At 39.4% G+C, this 19381-nt stretch overlaps 1 protein-coding gene across 2 annotated transcripts in view; it reads left to right on the top strand.

Moving 5' to 3' along the window:
• The window catches only part of CTNNAL1 (catenin alpha like 1), a 56639-nt gene that overhangs the window by 34172 nt on the left and 3086 nt on the right, over positions 1–19381 (top strand). Inside the window, exons 10-15 of one of the 2 annotated variants that reach the window (XM_027550457.1) lie at positions 4807–4899; positions 7922–8072; positions 11273–11310; positions 13593–13643; positions 13735–13889; positions 17559–17607. In XM_027550457.1, coding sequence (XP_027406258.1) covers positions 4807–4899; positions 7922–8072; positions 11273–11310; positions 13593–13643; positions 13735–13889; positions 17559–17607 — 537 coding nt within the window. The remainder of the gene's footprint in view (positions 1–4806; positions 4900–7921; positions 8073–11272; positions 11311–13592; positions 13644–13734; positions 13890–17558; positions 17608–19381) is intronic. The other variant, XM_027550458.1, reaches the window with a different exon arrangement.

The raw sequence follows: 19381 nt of genomic DNA, 5'->3' as shown, positions 1-19381 counted from the left end.
TAAGTTGAATGTTTTCCAAAGAGGCTCCTCAAACCTCACAAATAGGCTTTTATAGGGCAGCTCCATCTTTCTTCTGGAAGAACTCGAACATGCTGTAAAACTTGCTAAGTTGTGTCCAACTCTTTGCGACCTCATGGACTGCAGCATACCAGGCTTTCCTGTCCTTCACTATCTCCTGGAGTTTGCTCAAACTCATGTCCATTGAGTTGGTGACGCCATCCAACCATCTCATTCTCTACCTCTTTTAGATAATGCTCATAAATGTTACGGAGAAGGCAATGGCACCCCACTCCAGTACTCTTGCCTGGAAAATCCCATGGACGCAGGAGTCTGGTAGGCTGCAGTCCATGGGGTCGCTAAGAGTCGGACACGACTGAGTGACTTAACTTTCACTCTTCACTTTCATGCATTGGAGAAGGAAATGGCAACCCACTCCAGTGTTCTTGCCTGGAGAATCCCAGGGACGGGGGAGCCTGGTGGGCTACCATCTGTGGGGTCGCACAGAGTTGGACACGACTGAAGCGACTTAGCAGCAGCAGCATAAATGTTAAATGCACTGGACTCTGGGGTGATTTTATGGGTGGAAATCATATTGTTTATTCTGAACAACCTGCCTTTATTTCCCCCAATGCCGTTGCTTTGTTTTTGTTCTCTTAAGTTTTGCCAGGAATTTTACGGCTCTCACTTTGAAGCAGTTTGTAGTGCCTGGCATCAGTACTGGGTCAGGGTAACATTACAGTCATGTTTCTCATCTTGTATATAACCTTGTTAGAGTCCTTCTGAATTTCGGTGTGGAATAAAATTGGCTTTTTTCTTAAGGGAATTTACTTCTATAGTGAACTTCAAGGATGGAATCATGCCCTTTTGTTAGAACTGGATTAACAACCACTGGGCACCATAGTTAGAAGACTGCTGTAATTGGCACATAAACATAATAAATCATAGAAAATAGACTGACATTGAGCAGAATGCCAAGTTGCTGGGCCTGCACGAGGGACAGAATTAGATTTCTTCCATTAGTGTTGTTCTGTCTCCAAGGTGAGAATGATACGGTGAGAATGAGAAGGATTTTTAAAATGTGTTATATAACTCTAATTAAACTGCTCATGTATTGATGAATGACTTATTCAGAACAGGTGAGGTGGGATAAATGATGGAAAAAGAAAGACAAATTCTTTGAAAGGAAAATCATCTATAATATTGACTATACTCTTGAGAGTCCCTTGGACAGCAAGGAGCTCAAACCAGTCAATCCTAAAGGAAATCAACCCTGAATATTCATTGGAAGGACTGATACTGAAGCTCCAATACTTTGGCCACCTCATGGGAAGAGCCAGCTTATTGGAAAAGACTCTGATGCTGGGAAAGGTTGAAGGCAGGAGGAGAAGGGGATGACAGAGGATGAGATGTGTTTTGGATAGCATCACTGACTCACTGGACATGAGTTGGAGCAGAATCTGGGAGATGGTGAAGGACAGAGAAGCCTGACATGCTGCAATCCATGGGGCTGCAAGGAGTCAGATATGACTGACTAACTGAACAACAACAACAAATATATGATTTCTTGATTCCTTCTGCATATGGTTGTAATCAAATTCAACTTTTCCTGTTTCACATACAAAATGATCCTGGGAATTGGACTGGGAAGAGAATTTGAATTGGCTTTGACAAGTTGGAGTAATTTTCAACATGTTTTTGAGATAGTGGTTTTGCTTGGCTAATACATATTTTTCAATATTGTCAATTGAGGCAGAAACCCCAAACATTAGAAAACTGCATACTGGCTGTTTTGTGCCAGGAAGGCACATTGACTTCAGTGTACAATGTTAAGATCATGAATTTTGCTAAGTACAATTGCAAACACATGTTCTGTTGCAAGGCAGGCAATGAAGAGCAAATTAAAGAATAAACAATACAAACGGATTTCACTAAGAAAAACTGAATAACACCAAGGGCGTTTTAAAAAATTACAAAGTTGTGCAACTACTATAACTAGTTTTTGTAATGCTGATATATTAATGAGTCATAGTGGTTGTGCTATTTCTTTCTTTCTGCTTTTTAAATAATTGAGATTAAATCAAGGAAGCTTGTAATTTACAAATTCAATCTTCTTTTTATTAGTGAAGGCATTTTAAATGCATGAGGAACTAATTTGAGGATGATTGAAATTTTAATTATTAAAAGAGAACTGTGAACTTGCAGATGTTCAATCTAGTTTTAGAAAAGGCAGAGGAACCAGAGATCAAATTGCCAACATCCACTGGATCATGGAAAAAGCAAGAGAGTTCCAGAAAAACATCTATTTCTGCTTTATTGACTATGCCAAAACCTTGGACTGTGTGGATCACAATAAACTGGAAAATTCTGAAAGAGATGGAAATACCAGACCACCTGATCTGCCTCTTGAGAAATCTGTACGCAGGTCAAGAAGCAACAGTTAGAACTGGACGTGGAACAACAGACTGGTTCCAAATAGGAAAAGGAGTCTGTCAAGGCTGTTTATTGTCACCCTGCTTATTTAACTTATATGCAGAGTACATCATGAGAAACGCTGGGCTGGAAGAAGCACAAGCTGGAATCAAGATTGCAGGGAGAAATACCAATAACCTCAGATATGCAGATGACACCATTCCTGTGGCAGAAAGTGAAGAAGAACTAAAGAGCCTCTTGATGAAAGTGAAAGAGAAGAGTGAAATAGTTGGCTTAAAGCTCAACATTCAGAAAACTAAGATCATGGCATCTGGTCCCATCACTTCATGGGAAATAGATGGGGAAACAGTGGAAACAGTGGCTGACTTTATTTTTCTGGGCTCCAAAATCACTGCAGACGGTGATTGCAGCCATGAAATTAAAAGACGCTTACTCTTGGAAGGAAAGTTATAACCAACCTAGACAGCATATTGAAAAGCAGAGACATTACTTTGTGAACAAAGGTCCGTCTAGTCAAGGCTATAGTTTTTCTAATAGTTATGTACGGATGTGAGATTGGACTATAAGAAAGCTAAGCACTGAAGAATTGATGCTTTTAAACTGTGGTGTTGGAGAAGACTCTTGAGAGTCCCTTGGACTGCAAGGAGATCCAACCAGTCCATCCTAAAGGAAATCAGTCCTGAATATTCATTGGAAGGACTGATGTTAAAGCTGAAACTCCAATACTTTGGCCACCGGATGCAAAGAGCTGACTCATTTGAAAAGACCCTGGTGCTGGGAAAGATGGAAGACAGGAGGAGAAGGGGACGACAGAGGATGAGATGGTTGGACGGCATCACCGACTCAATGGACATGGGTTTGGGTGGGTTCTGGGAGCTGGGGAGTTGGTGATGGACAGGGAGGCCTGGCGTGCTGCGGTTCATGGGGTTGCAAAGAGTTGGACACGACTGAGCAACTGATCTGAACTCTCTGTAATTTTTGGTCAGATCAGAATACTACAGATTTTAAATAAAGACTGGTGTAGACCAGTATAGACCAGTCCAGACGTGTAGACCAGAATACAGTGATTCAGACTGCATCAGATTGATCTAGACTGGAATGCTGCTGCTGCTGCTGCTCCTACGTCGCTTCAGTCATGTCTGACCCTGTGTGACCCCACAGACGGTAGCCCACCAGGCTCCCCCGTCCCTGGGATTCTCCAGGCAAGAACACTGGAGTGGGTTGCCATTTCCTTCTCCAATGCATGAAAGTGAAAAGTGAAGGTGAAGTCGTTCAGTCGTGTCCGACTCTTAGCGACCTCATGGACTGCAGCTTATCAGGTTCCTCCGTCCATGGGATTTTCCAGGCAAGAGTACTGGAGTGGGTTGCCGTTGCCTTCTCCAAGACTGGAATACACCAGTTCAGACAGAAATAGACTGGATCAGCTCAGTTCAGACTGTTAAGCCTCAAGATTTTCAATATTTTTTGCTGATACAGACTCTTTATTCATTGTATCAGTCTGCCTACTCCAGGTTTCTTTCCAGTAAAAGGTGTGCTAATTGACAGAAGTGTTGTTTGTTATCAGAAAGAATGTGTAGCTTGTGGCAGCTGACGTAGTTCAGCTGAGAGATCGTGGGTAGGTCCTCCTCTGAACCACGTTTCTTCATACATAAAATATGCGGGCATTACAAAATCTTTCAGGGTTCCTCCTGGTTCTTTTTTTCTTGGCCGTGCCGTGTGGCATGTGTCCTCACCAGAGATTGAACCTATGCCCTATGCATTGGTAGTATGGAGTGTTAACCACTGGACCACCAGGGAAGTCTCAGTATTTCTCCTGGCTCTTATATTTTGTTACCACCTTACAGTGTTCAGATGGGAAGTAGAAACAATAGTTTGTATGCTCAACCCTTATTTGTTCCAGTTTTGCTCCTAGAATCTATTTGGAATCAGTATAATATAATCTCATTGATTACAAATTTATTTTTTAGGTTTTAATGTTTTATTTTCTTGTAATTTTATTTATATTTAGTTTGGCTGTGCCGGGTTTTCATTGCTGCACGTGAGCTTTTCTCTATTTATGGTGTGCAAGCTTTTCATTTTCTGTGGCTTCTCTTGTTGCAGAGCACAGGCTCTAGGGCGCACGGACTTCAGTAATTACAGTAGGTGGGCTCAGTAGTTGTGGCTCCCGGGCTCTAGAGCACAGGCTCAGTGTTTAGTTGCTCCACAGCATGTGGGATCTTCCTGGATCAGGGATCTAACCTGTGTCTCCTGCATTGACATGGATTTGTTACCGCTGAGCCACCAGGGAAGCCCTGTTTTATTTTCTTTATTAATTATAAAATGATGCTATATATTGCGAAGAAGGAGAAAGCTGAACTATAAAAATTTTTCTTGTAGACCTGTCGATTGTTGAGACATGTATCTGGGACAGAACCTCTTGAAATAACCTGTCTACACGCAGAGGAGACATTTCAGGTGACTGGCCAGCAGGTATGATGAACAGCAGATCGTTCATTCTGTATTATGTTTTATCTGAGTGTCATAGCAAAGTGTGCACAAGGAGGACACAAACAGTTCTGCCCAGTACAGGCCACGTCCACTGAGAGAAGTGAGGGTGATGGAACTTGTGTTGATAGTGTGTCGGAACATTCCACGGGATTACCTGGTCATCTGCCAAACTGGAGATCGGCTCATTTAACCGATGCCATAGTTTATACCTATTTAAATGAAAAGCTGTTTACAGTGTAGGTTGTTATGACACATTTGCAAACTAAGTTATCATTATGTAACAAGGCATAAAAATACTCACATTTTGACCCCCAAATTCCTAAAGACATAAGGAAATTAAAGAAAAGTAAAAGCGTTTGTTCGGAGAAGGCAATGGCACCCCACTCCAGTACTCTTGCCTGGAAAATCCCATGGACGGAGTCGGACACGACTGAGTGACTTCACTTTCACTTTTCACTTTCACGCATTGGAGAAGGAAATGGCAACCCACTCCAGTGTTCTTGCCTGGAGAATCCCAGGGACGGGGGAGCCTGGTGGGCTGCCGTCTCTGGGGTCGCGCAGAATCGGACATGACTGAAATGACTTAGCGGCAGCAGCAGCAGCAAAAGCATTTGTTACAACATTGCTTATAATAAGATTCAAATAACAATCTTAAATTAGGCAAATAGTATAGTATATTATGACATTAGAATAATAATTATGATAACTAGAATTAGCAGCATCAAAAGATGTTTTATTAAAATGTTAGGTAACAAAAGCAGGATACAAATTTGTTTATATGCTATAATTGCTACATATAAAATCTATATATATATATATATATATGAAAATGACTGTAGGATTGTACAGAAATGAATGTTCTACTTGTTAGGGAGAATTGTGAGTAATTTTTTTCTGTATTCTCTATAATGTTACTTTGTTTTTATAATTTTTAAAAGCATTTAAAAAACGGATATCCCATTTAAAAATGTCTCTGTCAAGTTAAGGGAAAACCTGAGGGACAGACCTTCTCCTTACTTAGGTCTAAGCTCGAACATACAATTTACCAAGTGTTCTTATTTATCATGGTGGTCAAAAGGACTTATTCCTTTTTTTGCATTATCGGATGACAGATGTTGAGCCCCTGAATATGTAGTTGAGAACAGCAAAGGCATCTTAGTATGTGCAGGCTCTCAGAGCCATGCTGGATGGATGTTTATGCTCCCCGGTAGAGGGCAGTGTCAAAGGCTTGGAAGCAGAAACTGTGTGAGTGACCATCCGCAGTGACCATCTGCTGAGCATTTTGTTAAAACCAGAAGATCTCTGTTTATTGGGGGAAACCAAGGTTTCAAGATTTACTTGTCCATTTGGGAGCCGTACTCCTTGCTTTGGCCGTAAATGTGCTTCAGTAGAACTGAAGTTCGGACCTCCTGTGATACACAATCAGCACTCGTAGTCCCCCATCTCCACCAGCTCTGTGCTTGTAATTCTCTGCTTACTGTTTCTGTGGCAGCAGGGGTATTAGGAAAAGCTTATTTTCTTCCCCAGGATGGTGATAGATAGAGGCTGTTGCCAGTTTCTACAACTTGAAAGGCTTTTTCTATTCCCTTAGCCTCAGCTTTTATTCGTGGTGTTACCTGTCTCTCAAAGGAGTAATTTAAGAAAATAGAGCACACCTCTAGGATAACTTATAGTATTTCTGGACATCTCTGCTTTGGCAGTGTCGTTTTTGTATTTTCTTTGCAGTGTCCCGTCATACCCAAGGCACAGCTGAACACTCGGCATTCTGTACAGTGGCTCCCAGTTGAGAAGCCCTCACTAATGTGTCCAGCTTCCTGTCCGCTGGCGGGCCACGCACCCCCCTTCCCCGAAGATGGGGAGCCTTGTTCTCCTCATAAAGCTGCCACCTGCTTGTCAAGCCTGTGCCTGTGGGACTGTGCCCACCCAGGAGGAGCACCTAGGTCTAATTCTCTCAAAGGCAGCTCTGACCATATCGATTTCCTTTTTTTAATTGAAGTATAGTTGATTGACAATGTTGTGTTAGTTATTAGTGTACAGCAAAGTGGTTCACTTTTATGTCTTTTTCTTTTTTATATTCTTTTCCATTACATATCCGTTTCTGAAGGCTCTTCCGTGACTCCCTGTCTCCCTCAGAGTAAAGCCTATCCTACTGTGTGCATTTCTGCATCACAAAATCGTTGGTGACCTTCCTTTTCTCCATGTTAGTCCAGTCTACACTGGCCTGCTCGGCTGTTGTTAGAATATATAGCAATACTCACCTCAGGTGCCTTTGCCCAGGCTTCCTTGTGGTCCCTTCACATTTTTCAGGTCTTCATGTGCATGCCGCCTTTGCCAGTGGCCACCCAGCTTAAAATACTGGGACTCCCTAATACCGTCCATCCTGCCTGCCCTTTGTTTTTATACTTACCATTTATCATCTTTGAAGATATTTCATGATTTGCTTGCAAATTTTTAATCCTCTGTCTCCCCATATTATAATATGAGCCCCATGAGAGAGGAACACTGATCTGTTTCATTCACAACTGTTTTCACAACACCTGGAACATGGGTGCAGTGCCCACAAAGAGCCACATACATAAGTTACTTGGTATCCTTGAGTCTGAGTTTCTCCAGCTGTAAAATCAGAATAATACTTATTTGAAAAGGATAGTATTTTGTTTCTGTGTTGGAGGATTAATACTAATGCATATCAAGCACCGTACCTCAAGGGTGTATCTACCACGCACTTGCAGGCATATGCATATATTACTGCTGCTGCCATCATTGCTGCCAGTGCGAACACCACTGCTTGTTATAATAATGCCTACTGTTTATCTGTAGATGAGCTTGTAAGGAACAGTAAGTTTTATTCTTCTATGCATGTCTATATTGCCCAACATGGGACTTACGTGTGGAAATTGCTTTGTATTAATAGTTGTGTCACTGAGTTGATTTTAAGTTTGGTTTCCAGTATGATTCTGAGAGGTAAGATTTTGAAGTTTAAACCTGTGTATTGTTTCTTTAGATAATTTCTGCTGCTGAAACTTTGACATTGCATCCATCTAGTAAAATTGCTAAAGAAAATCTAGATGTATTCTGCGAAGCCTGGGAATCCCAAATTAGTGACATGTCAACACTGCTGAGAGAAATCAATGATGTGTTTGAAGGAAGACGAGGTGAGAAACTGTTCATATATTGAAATATATTCATATTTTAATGTAACTGTTAATTTTTAATGTCAAAAATGTCAGATGCCAAATGAATAACTTTTATAACCCAACTGGATTATTTTTATAATAAAGTATCTTACATAAAAAATAGTAAAAATATTACTTGTCCTTCAATGTAGTATCAAAGCAGTAAAATTTGTTGTACAACAGTATAGGGGATTCTTTTGAATTAATATTAACATTGTAGCTTTCTTATTGAAATTAAGTCATTTTTATACTTCTTATAAATTGTTTTTTAGTTTTAGTACAAAAGCTCTTCTGTAGTACAGTAATTCTCTGATATAATTCTACTAACTTCATAATGAAATGAATGTAGTTATTTGATTTTCAAATTGCTTTCCTTCCACTTGGATGGAATCTCTTTCCTTGATGACTACATAATCTTGGAATATTTCGTTTGATGGGTAAGTTCACTGGTATTTCTACAACGTGTAGAATAGCACCATACAATGTACAGAGGCATAATTTTTACTCTTTATTTTAATATCAACTTGGATTTTTATTTCCCATTGTACTGTGTGTCCAGTTGTTTATGTGTTTTTATGTTTTTTTTCCTTCTTAATGGCTTCCGTTAGTGTCAGCATGCTTGTTTAAAATGTCATTTAAAGTCAAAATAACATCAAATTACATGTTTTAGTGAATATGAACGTCTAAACATATCATGTTTTTTAAAATACCCATCTAGGATAATTATTGATTTATTTAAAAGTCAGAGAATAGTAGAATTTGTAGATATAATTTATAAAATGTAATAAATGCTTACCACACTTCTGCATTTAAAAATCGATAGCTAGTCTGAATGGCACATTATTTTGATACTTTGATTAAGTATTGAATGGGTTTTTATGTGAGGCGAGTTTTGTATACTAAAAGGTAAATTGATTATAATTGATCCATATTTAAAGGAATTGATCATTTAGCCATAAGACTTGTGTAAGAAATGAAGAGAAGCTTCCCAGTCTTTCTTAAAGTTTCGGTAACCTGTCCCCAGGATTTTCTTAACTTCCTAAATGCTGAACAGAAATTCCTCTTTAGGTAGGGAACTGCTGCCTTTGATTAATGGGACACCCATTCTTTAACTGTTCAGAGGCATCCTTACTTATATGCGGTGAATTGAGTCAGAGTTGCTTAATATCTTGCACTGCCTTCCCCCCCCCCGCCCCCCAACTGTTATCATGAAGCTCATAAATACAGCTCTTCCTCCAAAGAAGTCCCACTCTGAGTTAGCTGTCGCTGATGAGTCGAGCCAATGTAACTGAGCTGCTCTTCCTATTCTGTATGGCTATTTCCACAAACCTGCCTGTTACCTCGCACCTGCCCCCTGCGAAGGACAGAGTGGGTCCTTCAGATTCTGGTTTCTCTTTGCTACTGTTGTAACTCGTAACTATGATTGGAAAGCCTCTACTCTATTTTAGCCATGTAAGTTCTGCTCTGCAAATTTTGACTCCCTGACTGGGAAACTAAACAGATATATTTGCAAGTCTCAGTTAGCCAACCAAGTAAGTAGCAACAACATGCTAAGCAGTGAAAAAGAGCCTTTAGTGTTTGCATATCTGAAGTCAGTCTGAGAGCTAGGTGGTTGTCCCCTTACCAAGAGACCCTTAGATTTCATAATAGGGCCTCCTGGGATTGTGTCAGGAATTCAAAAATCAATCTTTGTCTTCCTGCCTCTCTGCCTTCATCCAATTCTGCCTTTAGGGAGGCCATGATCCCCCTTTGTATGAGAAGGTACCAGATCAAAAAGATTCCACCTTTCCTTAGTGATGAGTGTGTATCCACATTTAGAATTTGAGATTATTTTAGACAAAAGTCAAATTCTTGCTTTCTCTCATAGCTTGCAGATTCTGACCTAATTGAGGTCCACTTTCAATATCCAGAGCTTTTCTGCATCTCCAAAACAAAGTTAATCACCCAAGGACAGGAAAGCCTTATTATTTCACTGAAGATATGCTCTAATATTCCGTATTAGAAGTTCTTATAATTAGTTTTGGTCCTGAAAGGGACTTTACATGGCATGATCAATCAGAAAAAAAATTCATGTTCTCAGTGGTAGGACTGGGGTATTACAGAATTTGGATTAGATCAAGCCCAGTTATCCTCAAACTGTCTCTTACCTCTACACTCATCGAATCCTACCAATCTTACTTGTAAAATTCTTCTTAAATCAGTCCTCTTGGCTTCATTTCTGCTTCCCTGGTGGCTCAGATGGTAAAGCATCTGCCTGCAATGCGGGAGACCCAGGTTCGATTCCTGGGTCAGGAAGATCCCCTGGAGAAGGAAATGGCAATCCACTCCAGCACTCTTGCCTGGAAAATCCCATGGACGGAGGAGCCTGATAGACTATAGTCCATGGGGTCGCAAAGAGTTGGACACGACTGAGTGACTTCACTTTCACTTTCACTTTCTTCATTTCTACTATCAACATCATGGCCTCATTATCTTTTGTCTGGCTGGATCACTCCCTTATTCCCAACTCATACGCCCCCCAAGTAAGTTCGTATTCATCCATAAGCAAGCTCCTCTTCCTGTTCACCCCACTTCAGTGAACAGCATCTCATACGTCCAGTCTGCCAAGTGACAAAGTAAGTGCAGAGCCATGGAACCTGGTGCATCCCTATAAACTACAGGCTAGGCAGATTAACTTCAAGATGGTTCCAATACAACAAAGGAATATTAGAGTGTATCTTCAGTGAAATAATGAGGCTTTCCTGTCCTTGGGTGATTAACTTTGTTTTGGAGATGCAGAAAAGCTCTGGATATTGAAAGTGGACCTCAGTTAGGTTGTTATGAAAAATCATTCTGCATCCTCATAAGATGAGAGGGCCTTTGGAACTTAATTCTGGACTTAATTTATCTAGAGGTGTAAACTCAGAAGTAAGGATGGCACAAATGTCATCTTGATGTAGGGAGTATTAAACATAAATTGTGAAGACAGGGCTTCAGAAACAATTTTATAAATCAAAATCTGTGCCAAATATATTTTGTTTTCATGTTCACAAACCAAATTAAAATCTTATTCCTCAGTCATATGTAATTACTAGACTAAATTATCAAAACTAATGTACTAACATTTTATTTGATAATATTTTAAAAATTAAATGTGAGTAGTGGGAAATTTGTTTTAAGTTATATTATGTTATTTGCAGGAGAGAAGTATGGCTACCTTTCACTTCCAAAGCCAATGGTAAGTAGAAGACCTTTGTCCACTTGAGATATTTTTATTCAGAATTCAAATTATGCTCTTGTTGCCTGTTGCTACTCTCCGCAACCTCCAATAAGTGACATTACAAAAAAAGCTAGGATATGAAATGTGGACTGTTCGGAATTGTTATTCTGAGTGGTAGTCTAAATGGAGCCCATAGTCTGGTTATTTGTGTTTGGTTTGGGGTTGAGCGAATAGGTAATGGATTTTATGGTTAATAAGAAGCCATAATCTGAAGTCAGGGGTTTTTTTTTGTTTGTTTTTCATAGCTTGGGGTCTAATTCACAAGATCATGTTGGAACCATTTTATGCAGACTGAGAACTTTCTGAATGCTTTCTACCTTGATGAAAATAAGCCATTTTGTTTGTTTTTAGACACGTGAAGTGTTGTGTTTTTTTTTTTTTTGGCTTTATATGACTAAAACTGATTCATCTGACTGCATTATAAAATAATGCCCACTAGATGGCAAGCTTGGTTATATTATTAGGATGGTTTCTGTACCTTTTCAGGCAATTCCCTTTCAGTCTTCATATAAACACTTTAATAATAATAATTTGTAAAATTAAAAATAAAAACAATGGAAACACAACTAAATTGAATAAAGGTAGAGTGTAAAATTCCCAATAAAATAAAACCTAAAAACTTCTAGGGTATTCTTAACTTTCTTAAACACTTTTATCAATTGCTTTATAGTCTACTAGACTAAGGAAGAAAATACAGATGGTGTAATGATACACGGAGCCAAGGAAATCATTGATCATCTCTGCTTATTTTCTAATGGACCCAAGAAGCAGTGTGTGTGTGTGTAACTTTATGGACACTGTATTTCTTTTCTGTCCTTTACCTCCTCCCATTTCTTTTATGGTACACAACAAATATAAACTATGGGATAGAAAAAAAGGAAAAAGTTGCAGTTCTCTTCTGCAGTTAAAGTGGTGACAAAATAGCTGGTCAGAAGTAGTAAGTCATGGTGATAATAAGGGCAACAAAAACAGAGAAGCCCACGTATACTTCAGAGTTACCTTCTTAAGCTAAGCAGACACACGCGTGTTTTATCATAATTTGCACTTTGTGTCCGTGTGTGTGAATATAGACTCTGGCGGGGGTTGGGCGGGGGGCTGTGTGTGTGTGTGTGTGTGTTTTAAATAAATGTTTCCTTTTAAAAGTAAATGGCTCCCTGGTCTCCTGGCCCCTTTGTCTCTACTAGCCCAGCTGTTCTGGAACTGCTGCCCCAGCTAGGGGAGTTCCCACCAGATCTCAGAATGCAGGGAATACCCGACTTGGGCTGCCATCTCAAGAGAACTTCTGAATATATTTTTCAAAGAAACATTGCTATAGGTAGTGGTTGTTACAAGTAAGCAATCATCTGTGGGCTAGCCTGGTAACCAAACTGGTGTAAGATGTTTTCTCCTGCCCTAGAGGAAATATACTCTTGAGTTTTAAATAGCCTATGTAGAAACTAACTTGCTGTTTCAAAGCTAGGGGCCGTAAAAGCATGCTGGTTCAAATAGTAAATCCTAAATTCTAAGTATAATTACCTATATAACCTGGGATATAGGATTAGGAATCTGGATGTAAGTGAAACCAGGAGGCTGAAATTTATCCCTCAAAAGGGCAAGCTGGTTAAAGGAAATGAATTCCAGAGTCTTAACATTTGGAAGATACTGAAAGCTGCCATGTAGTGGTTAATTTTATTACATCATTTCTTAAGAATAATTTAGAGGAGGGGCCAGGGAGGTTTGGGTGTGTAGTAATTGGTCTGTGGGAAGACTGCGGAAGTCTTTAAGAGTCTGAAACACAGATGCTTTCCCTAGCCCCAGATTTCTGACTACCTACCTGTTCAAAGCTGAAGCCACGTATTTGGGTATTTGCCATTACAGTGGACCCTTGAACGACATGGGTTTGGACTTGGAGGTCCACTTATTAGTGAATTTTTTTCAATAGTACATACTCCAGTGCTACACCGTCTGAGGTTGGTTGAATCCACAGGCATAAAACCGTAGATACGGGGGAGCTGTGGATATGGAGGGTGGACTCTGGTAAGTTATATGGAGGTTTTTGGCTAAGGTGAGGGTCAGCGCCCTTAACCCCCACGTTGTTCAAGGGTCAGCCACAATTGTTTTTACTTAAACAGTTTAATATAGTTTAAGTATGAACTGAAAAAGTTTTTGTTAAAATTTTGTTACGCTTTCCGTTACTATTGCGTGTCTTCACAATTAACTGTACCGGTTTTTAAGATGCTCTAATCTTTTTATTGTCACAGAAGAATAGTGCAAACCTGAGATCATTAAAGGCAGATAAGCCTGACTCTGAGGTAAGAGCTTCTCTCGCAGTAGTCTTACTTCCAGTCTTACTTTTACATGGCTAATGACTACCTTGTTGGGATTAAAATGTGTGTTTTGCAGGAGCAAGCCAAGATAGCAAAGCTTGGACTCAGGCTGGGTTTGCTCACTTCTGATGCCAACTGCGAGATTGGGAAGTGGGAGGATCAGGAGAATGAGATGGTTCTATATGGACGGAACATGTCCAGCATGGCCTATTCTCTGTATTTATTTACTAGGTAAATGTAGTTACACTACCTTTTAAAATGAATTTAATGATATCTGGTATAAAGAAAAAGTGCTATGTTATGTCATTGATAGATTAAAGGTGGTTTCAAATATATGTAAAAAGACTGTATAAGTAGTAGTTCTTACGACAGTTCAGTGAATGCAGCAAGAAGACATTCCTTTAATGAGGGTTTAGACTTCACTGAGATCCTCTTCCAGGTTTGTGTCCCATTCCTTGCGTAGTGCTGAAATAATTTTCCTTCCTGCTTTTTCGTCATCCCGCATATCAGTGTCTCCCCCAGCCTGCATCAGTAAGTTTAAACGACATGCCTTTGAAATCTTTATGCAGTGACTGCTTATACACAGGTCAAGGAATAGAGCCATGAGCTCTGCCATGTCAGTAGGGTGCCACACCTCCATGGGTCAGCATTCATTATGTAGCAGAGTTTCCCTAACTTTACATTTATCTGAGCTACATTCTGTCTTTTCTTATGATAATGGACGATTATACAAATGGCATAGTATCTCAGTGTTGTTAAAACTTTAATCAGTTATGCACTCAATAACCTGTTCTAGAATTTTCTCGAGGAATGACCTCAAACTTTTCACTCATTTTCTGATATGTATCTTACCCATTTTTCAAAACTGGAGAATACTTGATATCTTCAATGTTGTGGCTTCTCTTCTACTCATTTTGACTTTGAAATTATAACCAGCAGTGGGCCACGCCTGCCGGTTGTTTCCGTATTCTGGAATGTAATCCGTTTGTTCTGAAGCTCAGTTAAACTAATTGGGATCTCTACCACTGTGTGAGCTTTCAGTTCAGTTTAGTCGCTCAGTCGTGTCTGACTCTTTGCGACCCCATGAATCGCAGCACGCCAGGCCTCCCTGTTCATCACCAACTCCCGGAGTTCACTCAGACTCACATCCATCGAGTCAGTGATACCATCCAGCCAGCTCATCCTTTGTCGTCCCCTTCTCCTCCTGCCCCCAATTCCTCCCAGCATCAGAGTCTTTTCCAATGAGTCAACTCTTCTCATGAGGTGGCCAAAGTACTGGAGTTTCAGCTTTAGCATCAGTCCTTCCAAAGAAATTGGGGCTCAATAAAGAGCCCCTTTTTCTTCACCCAAATTCAGAATTAACTGAAAAATAAGCAAAAGAATAGGCAGATGGGGGCCAGTGGCATTTATAAAGCTGATACTGAATAGTGTAGTTTATAGCCATAGGCAAATAGGTTTTTAAAAATAATACCTAGAATTAAGAAATCTTACCCCCTAGGGGCAGAATGTATCTCTTAAAACACTTGAAAGACCAGATATATTCCAAGGGTACCTTTACTACCAAGAGAAGAAGGAAAAATGAAAGGGCTACCACGTGCAATTTATTTTCACGGAGTTAGCAAAAAGACTGAAAATAAAAATCCGTAAACATCCACCCTCTTCTGAGGGGTGAGACAAGTGAGAGTGCAGAGAGAGTGAGGGAGGCTGTGCTCGTGAAGATTTCTTCACATGGAAGGAAGATGAGCAGTGAGGAAGGGAGTCATTCTTGTCTTCATGATGTCTTCTACCTTTTCAAGAGAAATGATTCTTGCAGAGGGTAAAGGACAAATGCTAGGAGTTGAATAATTTTGCCTCTGGTCAGAAGTCATTTGTTAATATCTTTCCATATTTTCCATCATTGGAGATCTTTTTGTCCCCCAGGTTTCCTTCCTTTGTTCTTAATTCTTAGCAACCTTCTCCCAGAATTGAATTTTCTCAAACTAGTTTTGACCTCCTTTTTTTAGTTTATATCACTTAAAAATCTGATGAGTCAAGTGTGCAAAAGAAAGTAAAATAGAATTTGTTTACCTACACTCGACATGTGGTTAACTGAAATGTGAAGATTAACTGAAAAAACAGAGATCTTTACTTTGCACTGGAATCATGCTAGTTATCTCATGGTGATACAAATCAGATGAAAAAATTTTTTTAACTGCTAAAAACTGAAAAAATAAATTTTTACTTACCAAATGTAGTTTGGTATATAAAATGAAAATGTTAGCTACTCAGTCATGTCCAACTTTTTGTGACCCTCCCTGGTCTGTAACCCACCAGGCTCCTCTGTCCATGGAACTCCCCAGGCAATAATACTGGAGTGGGTTGCCATTGCCTTCTCCAGGAGATATTCCTGACTCAAGGATTGAACCCAGGTCTCCTGCTTTGCAGGCAGATTCTTGACCATCTGAGCCACCAGGGAAACCCTTGGTATATAAAATCTTCCCAAGTAAAGGATTCCTCAGTAGAAATTTTTTTTTAAGTTTGTGACTGTCCCTTTTATTTCTTGTTTCTTATCTCAGGGTATTTCAGGATTGTATGGTCAGCAGTTTTTGTTTCTGAGTCAGACTAGTGGATCTTGGCAAGGGATGACATGTGGCCCACAGAGACTAGGAAGCACGAAAGGCTCTATTGTGAAGAGAAGGGGTAACTAAAGCTCTGTGGAGGGGGGCTTATTCCTGGGGTACGGTTATTGGTCAGGAACCACTGATGTTCAGGAAAATAAAATGGGTTTTCTGTAATGTCTAAGACCTTGTGTCATTCTTGCAAGTCTCGGTAATATAATTGGCATAAACTCTCAAGCTGGCTTTGTTTTCTACCCACCCTGTCAGTATACCTGTTTCTCCCCCAAATGGTCTTTCTGTTTTCCCTTAAGACGGTGGCTTACCAGCCTCATCTAGTTGCTTTTTTCTGAGACTCATCTGTTAGTCTTCACAGCACCGGTTTTGTAATTGTCCTGAGCGGTTTTATAGTTTTTCTTAAGGCTATTATTTAACGTTGTCTTAACAATTTATATAGTTTGTCATTTATTTACAGTTACTCATATTTCTTTATAATTTATGTATTTTAGATTTTCTAATGCATTATAGTTTTAAAGATTTCACACATACCAGTGTCATATAGTTTTTAAAGTGGTTTCTGCTTCATAATTTCATTTGTCCTTACAACAGTTTATCAGAGTAAAAGAATATTGTGTTCATAACTAGTAGCTATTAAGGGCCAAACTGGTACCTACTAGATTTCAGATCTTCTGATTGATGCCTAGGCTGCTGCTCTTCTTAATGTATTCTGTTGCTCTTTGTTGTAATTTACTTTTCACTTGTGAAGTTCTTAATTATTCTTGGTAGTTTTCAGTGTGATATTCCTTAATCTTCTTGATGAGAGTGGTAGCACAAATACTGTTTTGCTTGTTTTATAGACTCAGAATTGAAACTTAACTGACATGCCTCATCAAAATCACCTCAGTTCTTGCCATAGTTGAAATCAGAATAAAAAATGAGAATTTCCTGATTTTTGGTCTCATCTTTTATCCATTATGGAACAAAGGCCTTTTCAGATCTCATATCTTGAGTTTATGAAGCAAAATGAAGAAAGTTAAAAAAGAAAAAACTTAAATATGTCAGTTTTAATTTTCTTTACATTATAAAATTAACATATATAATGTTTACCAGTTTTTAAAAGTGCCTTAAGAGGTAAGAGTTAAATATTAAAGCTGCTTTAAGAAGAGTGACAGTGTTACTCGTCTCTTCAATATTATTCTTCAAAATTTTGGATCTGTAAATACACAGGATGCTCTAAAACTTTAATACAAAATCAATTTCTAGGCAATAACTTTTTCTTACCTCCTTAATAATTATTTTATTTCAGGGGAGAGGGGCCACTAAAAACTTACCAGGATTTAATTCATCAACTAGAGGTATGTTTAATTTCTATTTTAATACTTTAATTCTGGACTAAAAGTTGGTAACAGTTTTCTAAATGATTTACTGTATCATATTAGTGTGTTTACCTGTATACACAACACACGCGTATAGTAGAAGAGTGGTAGAAAAGTCAAGGGTGTGCACAGCATATTTTACAGCTAAATCTAAAAAATGGTTATCTTTTTGGGAAAAAAAATAGGGATAAAGTAGAATGGGCTTTAATAGTCACTAGAGGAATATTGAGTTTTAGGTTTTCCCAAGTAGGTAAAAATATCCGGTTAGCAGATGCCTATCTCTTATATTGTCCTGAATACTAGGAAAGCTTTTTGACTTCATTATTGAACTGGATGAACAGTACTGATTAAATGAGGAAACACATAAGAAAGCATCTGTCACAGACTTGAGACCATTATAGCTTCTCAGTACGTTAGTTTCCTTCTTCCACAGTCCTGATGATTTGGGGCATTCAGGGAGAGACAGAAGCACTGACACTTGCCCTTCTGCCCTGTGTGTCTTATGAAATTTCACCTAGGCCTGACTCTAATCCTCCTTCCTTACTTAGAGGCTTAGATGGGTGAGATTACAAGATGCCTTTCTTATTTCCCCTGACTCTCATGTCAGTCTGCCTCTCTAGAACCAAGGGCATTCTTGCATTTGAAATTTCTATCACTTTATCGCCTTTGGTTTCCTTTGGCATTCCCCTGTGCTTGCACCTAAGCCTCTTCAGGAAAGGGATTTCAGCTTGAGAGGATGCCAGTCAACAGAGTCAGAAGAACTGCAGAAGATATTTTGTTTGGAATTTTCTGTAAAACTGACTATAAGTGAGCTGTTTCTCTGTTTAAAAAGTTGGAATAAATTCTGGATTCATTTTGTTCAGTTTGACCCATATCCACTCCAAGGTAGACCACATCGTAGGGAGTATTTCACTGCAAAATATCCACTCTTACCTTCTTCCTGTGTTAGCTTATTTATTAAACCAACATCTGCTGAAGTGTCTACATAAAATGTTTACAAATAGTCATTGAATTTGCACTGGTGTGTCAGCTCCTGGGGTTAAGAGCTCTGTGGAGAAAAGTGAACAAAAGGAAGCCCCCTCCGCTCCCCATGGAGCTTACATTCTAGTGGGAGCAGATAGACAATATACAATTAAGTATATAACGCCCATGTAGAAATACTTAGAGGTAAAAACATATAAGTGATAGAGGGGTGGTCAGAAGACTTCTTTAAGGAGGTAACATTTGAGAAGAGTGTTGAGAGAGTGAGCTAGACAGATATCTTGGGGGTAGAGTATTTTTGGCAGACAGAACAAGTGCCGAGGCCCTGAGGTACAGGACGTGCAGGTGTCTGAAGAACAAGGAGACAGGCGTGGGTGGAATGGAGTGAACAAGAAGGAAGGTGGTAACAGATGACATCTCTGAGCCTTGGGAAAAACCTTGATTTTTTTTTTTTTTTTTCCCAAGAATGATAGAAAACTCATCAAGGGTTTTGCAATGGCATGACCTGACTTCTGTTTTCAAAGGTTTTTGGTTTGACCAGCAGGGTAAACAGTAGCGCCATTTACTGAGATAAGGAACAGAGGGACAACATTGGATTTAGAGGCTGGAAATCAAGCATGTAGTTTTGCTCAAGTAAACGCACAGTTCATGTCAGGATAGCTCAAGAATAGACAGAGAGACTTAGGAGTCATCAGCTTTCAGGTGGTTTTGAGAACATGATACTCTGTGAGACAGGGATCTTGCTGCTAGGGATTTGCAGGCTAGAAGGGAA

Source organism: Bos indicus x Bos taurus, chromosome 8 (assembly GCF_003369695.1).
Source record: "Bos indicus x Bos taurus breed Angus x Brahman F1 hybrid chromosome 8, Bos_hybrid_MaternalHap_v2.0, whole genome shotgun sequence".
In the NCBI taxonomy this organism is placed as follows: domain Eukaryota; kingdom Metazoa; phylum Chordata; class Mammalia; order Artiodactyla; family Bovidae; genus Bos; species Bos indicus x Bos taurus.
The sequence above is the reverse complement of the archived record's forward strand: the minus strand, read 5'-3'. Positions and strand labels throughout refer to the sequence as shown.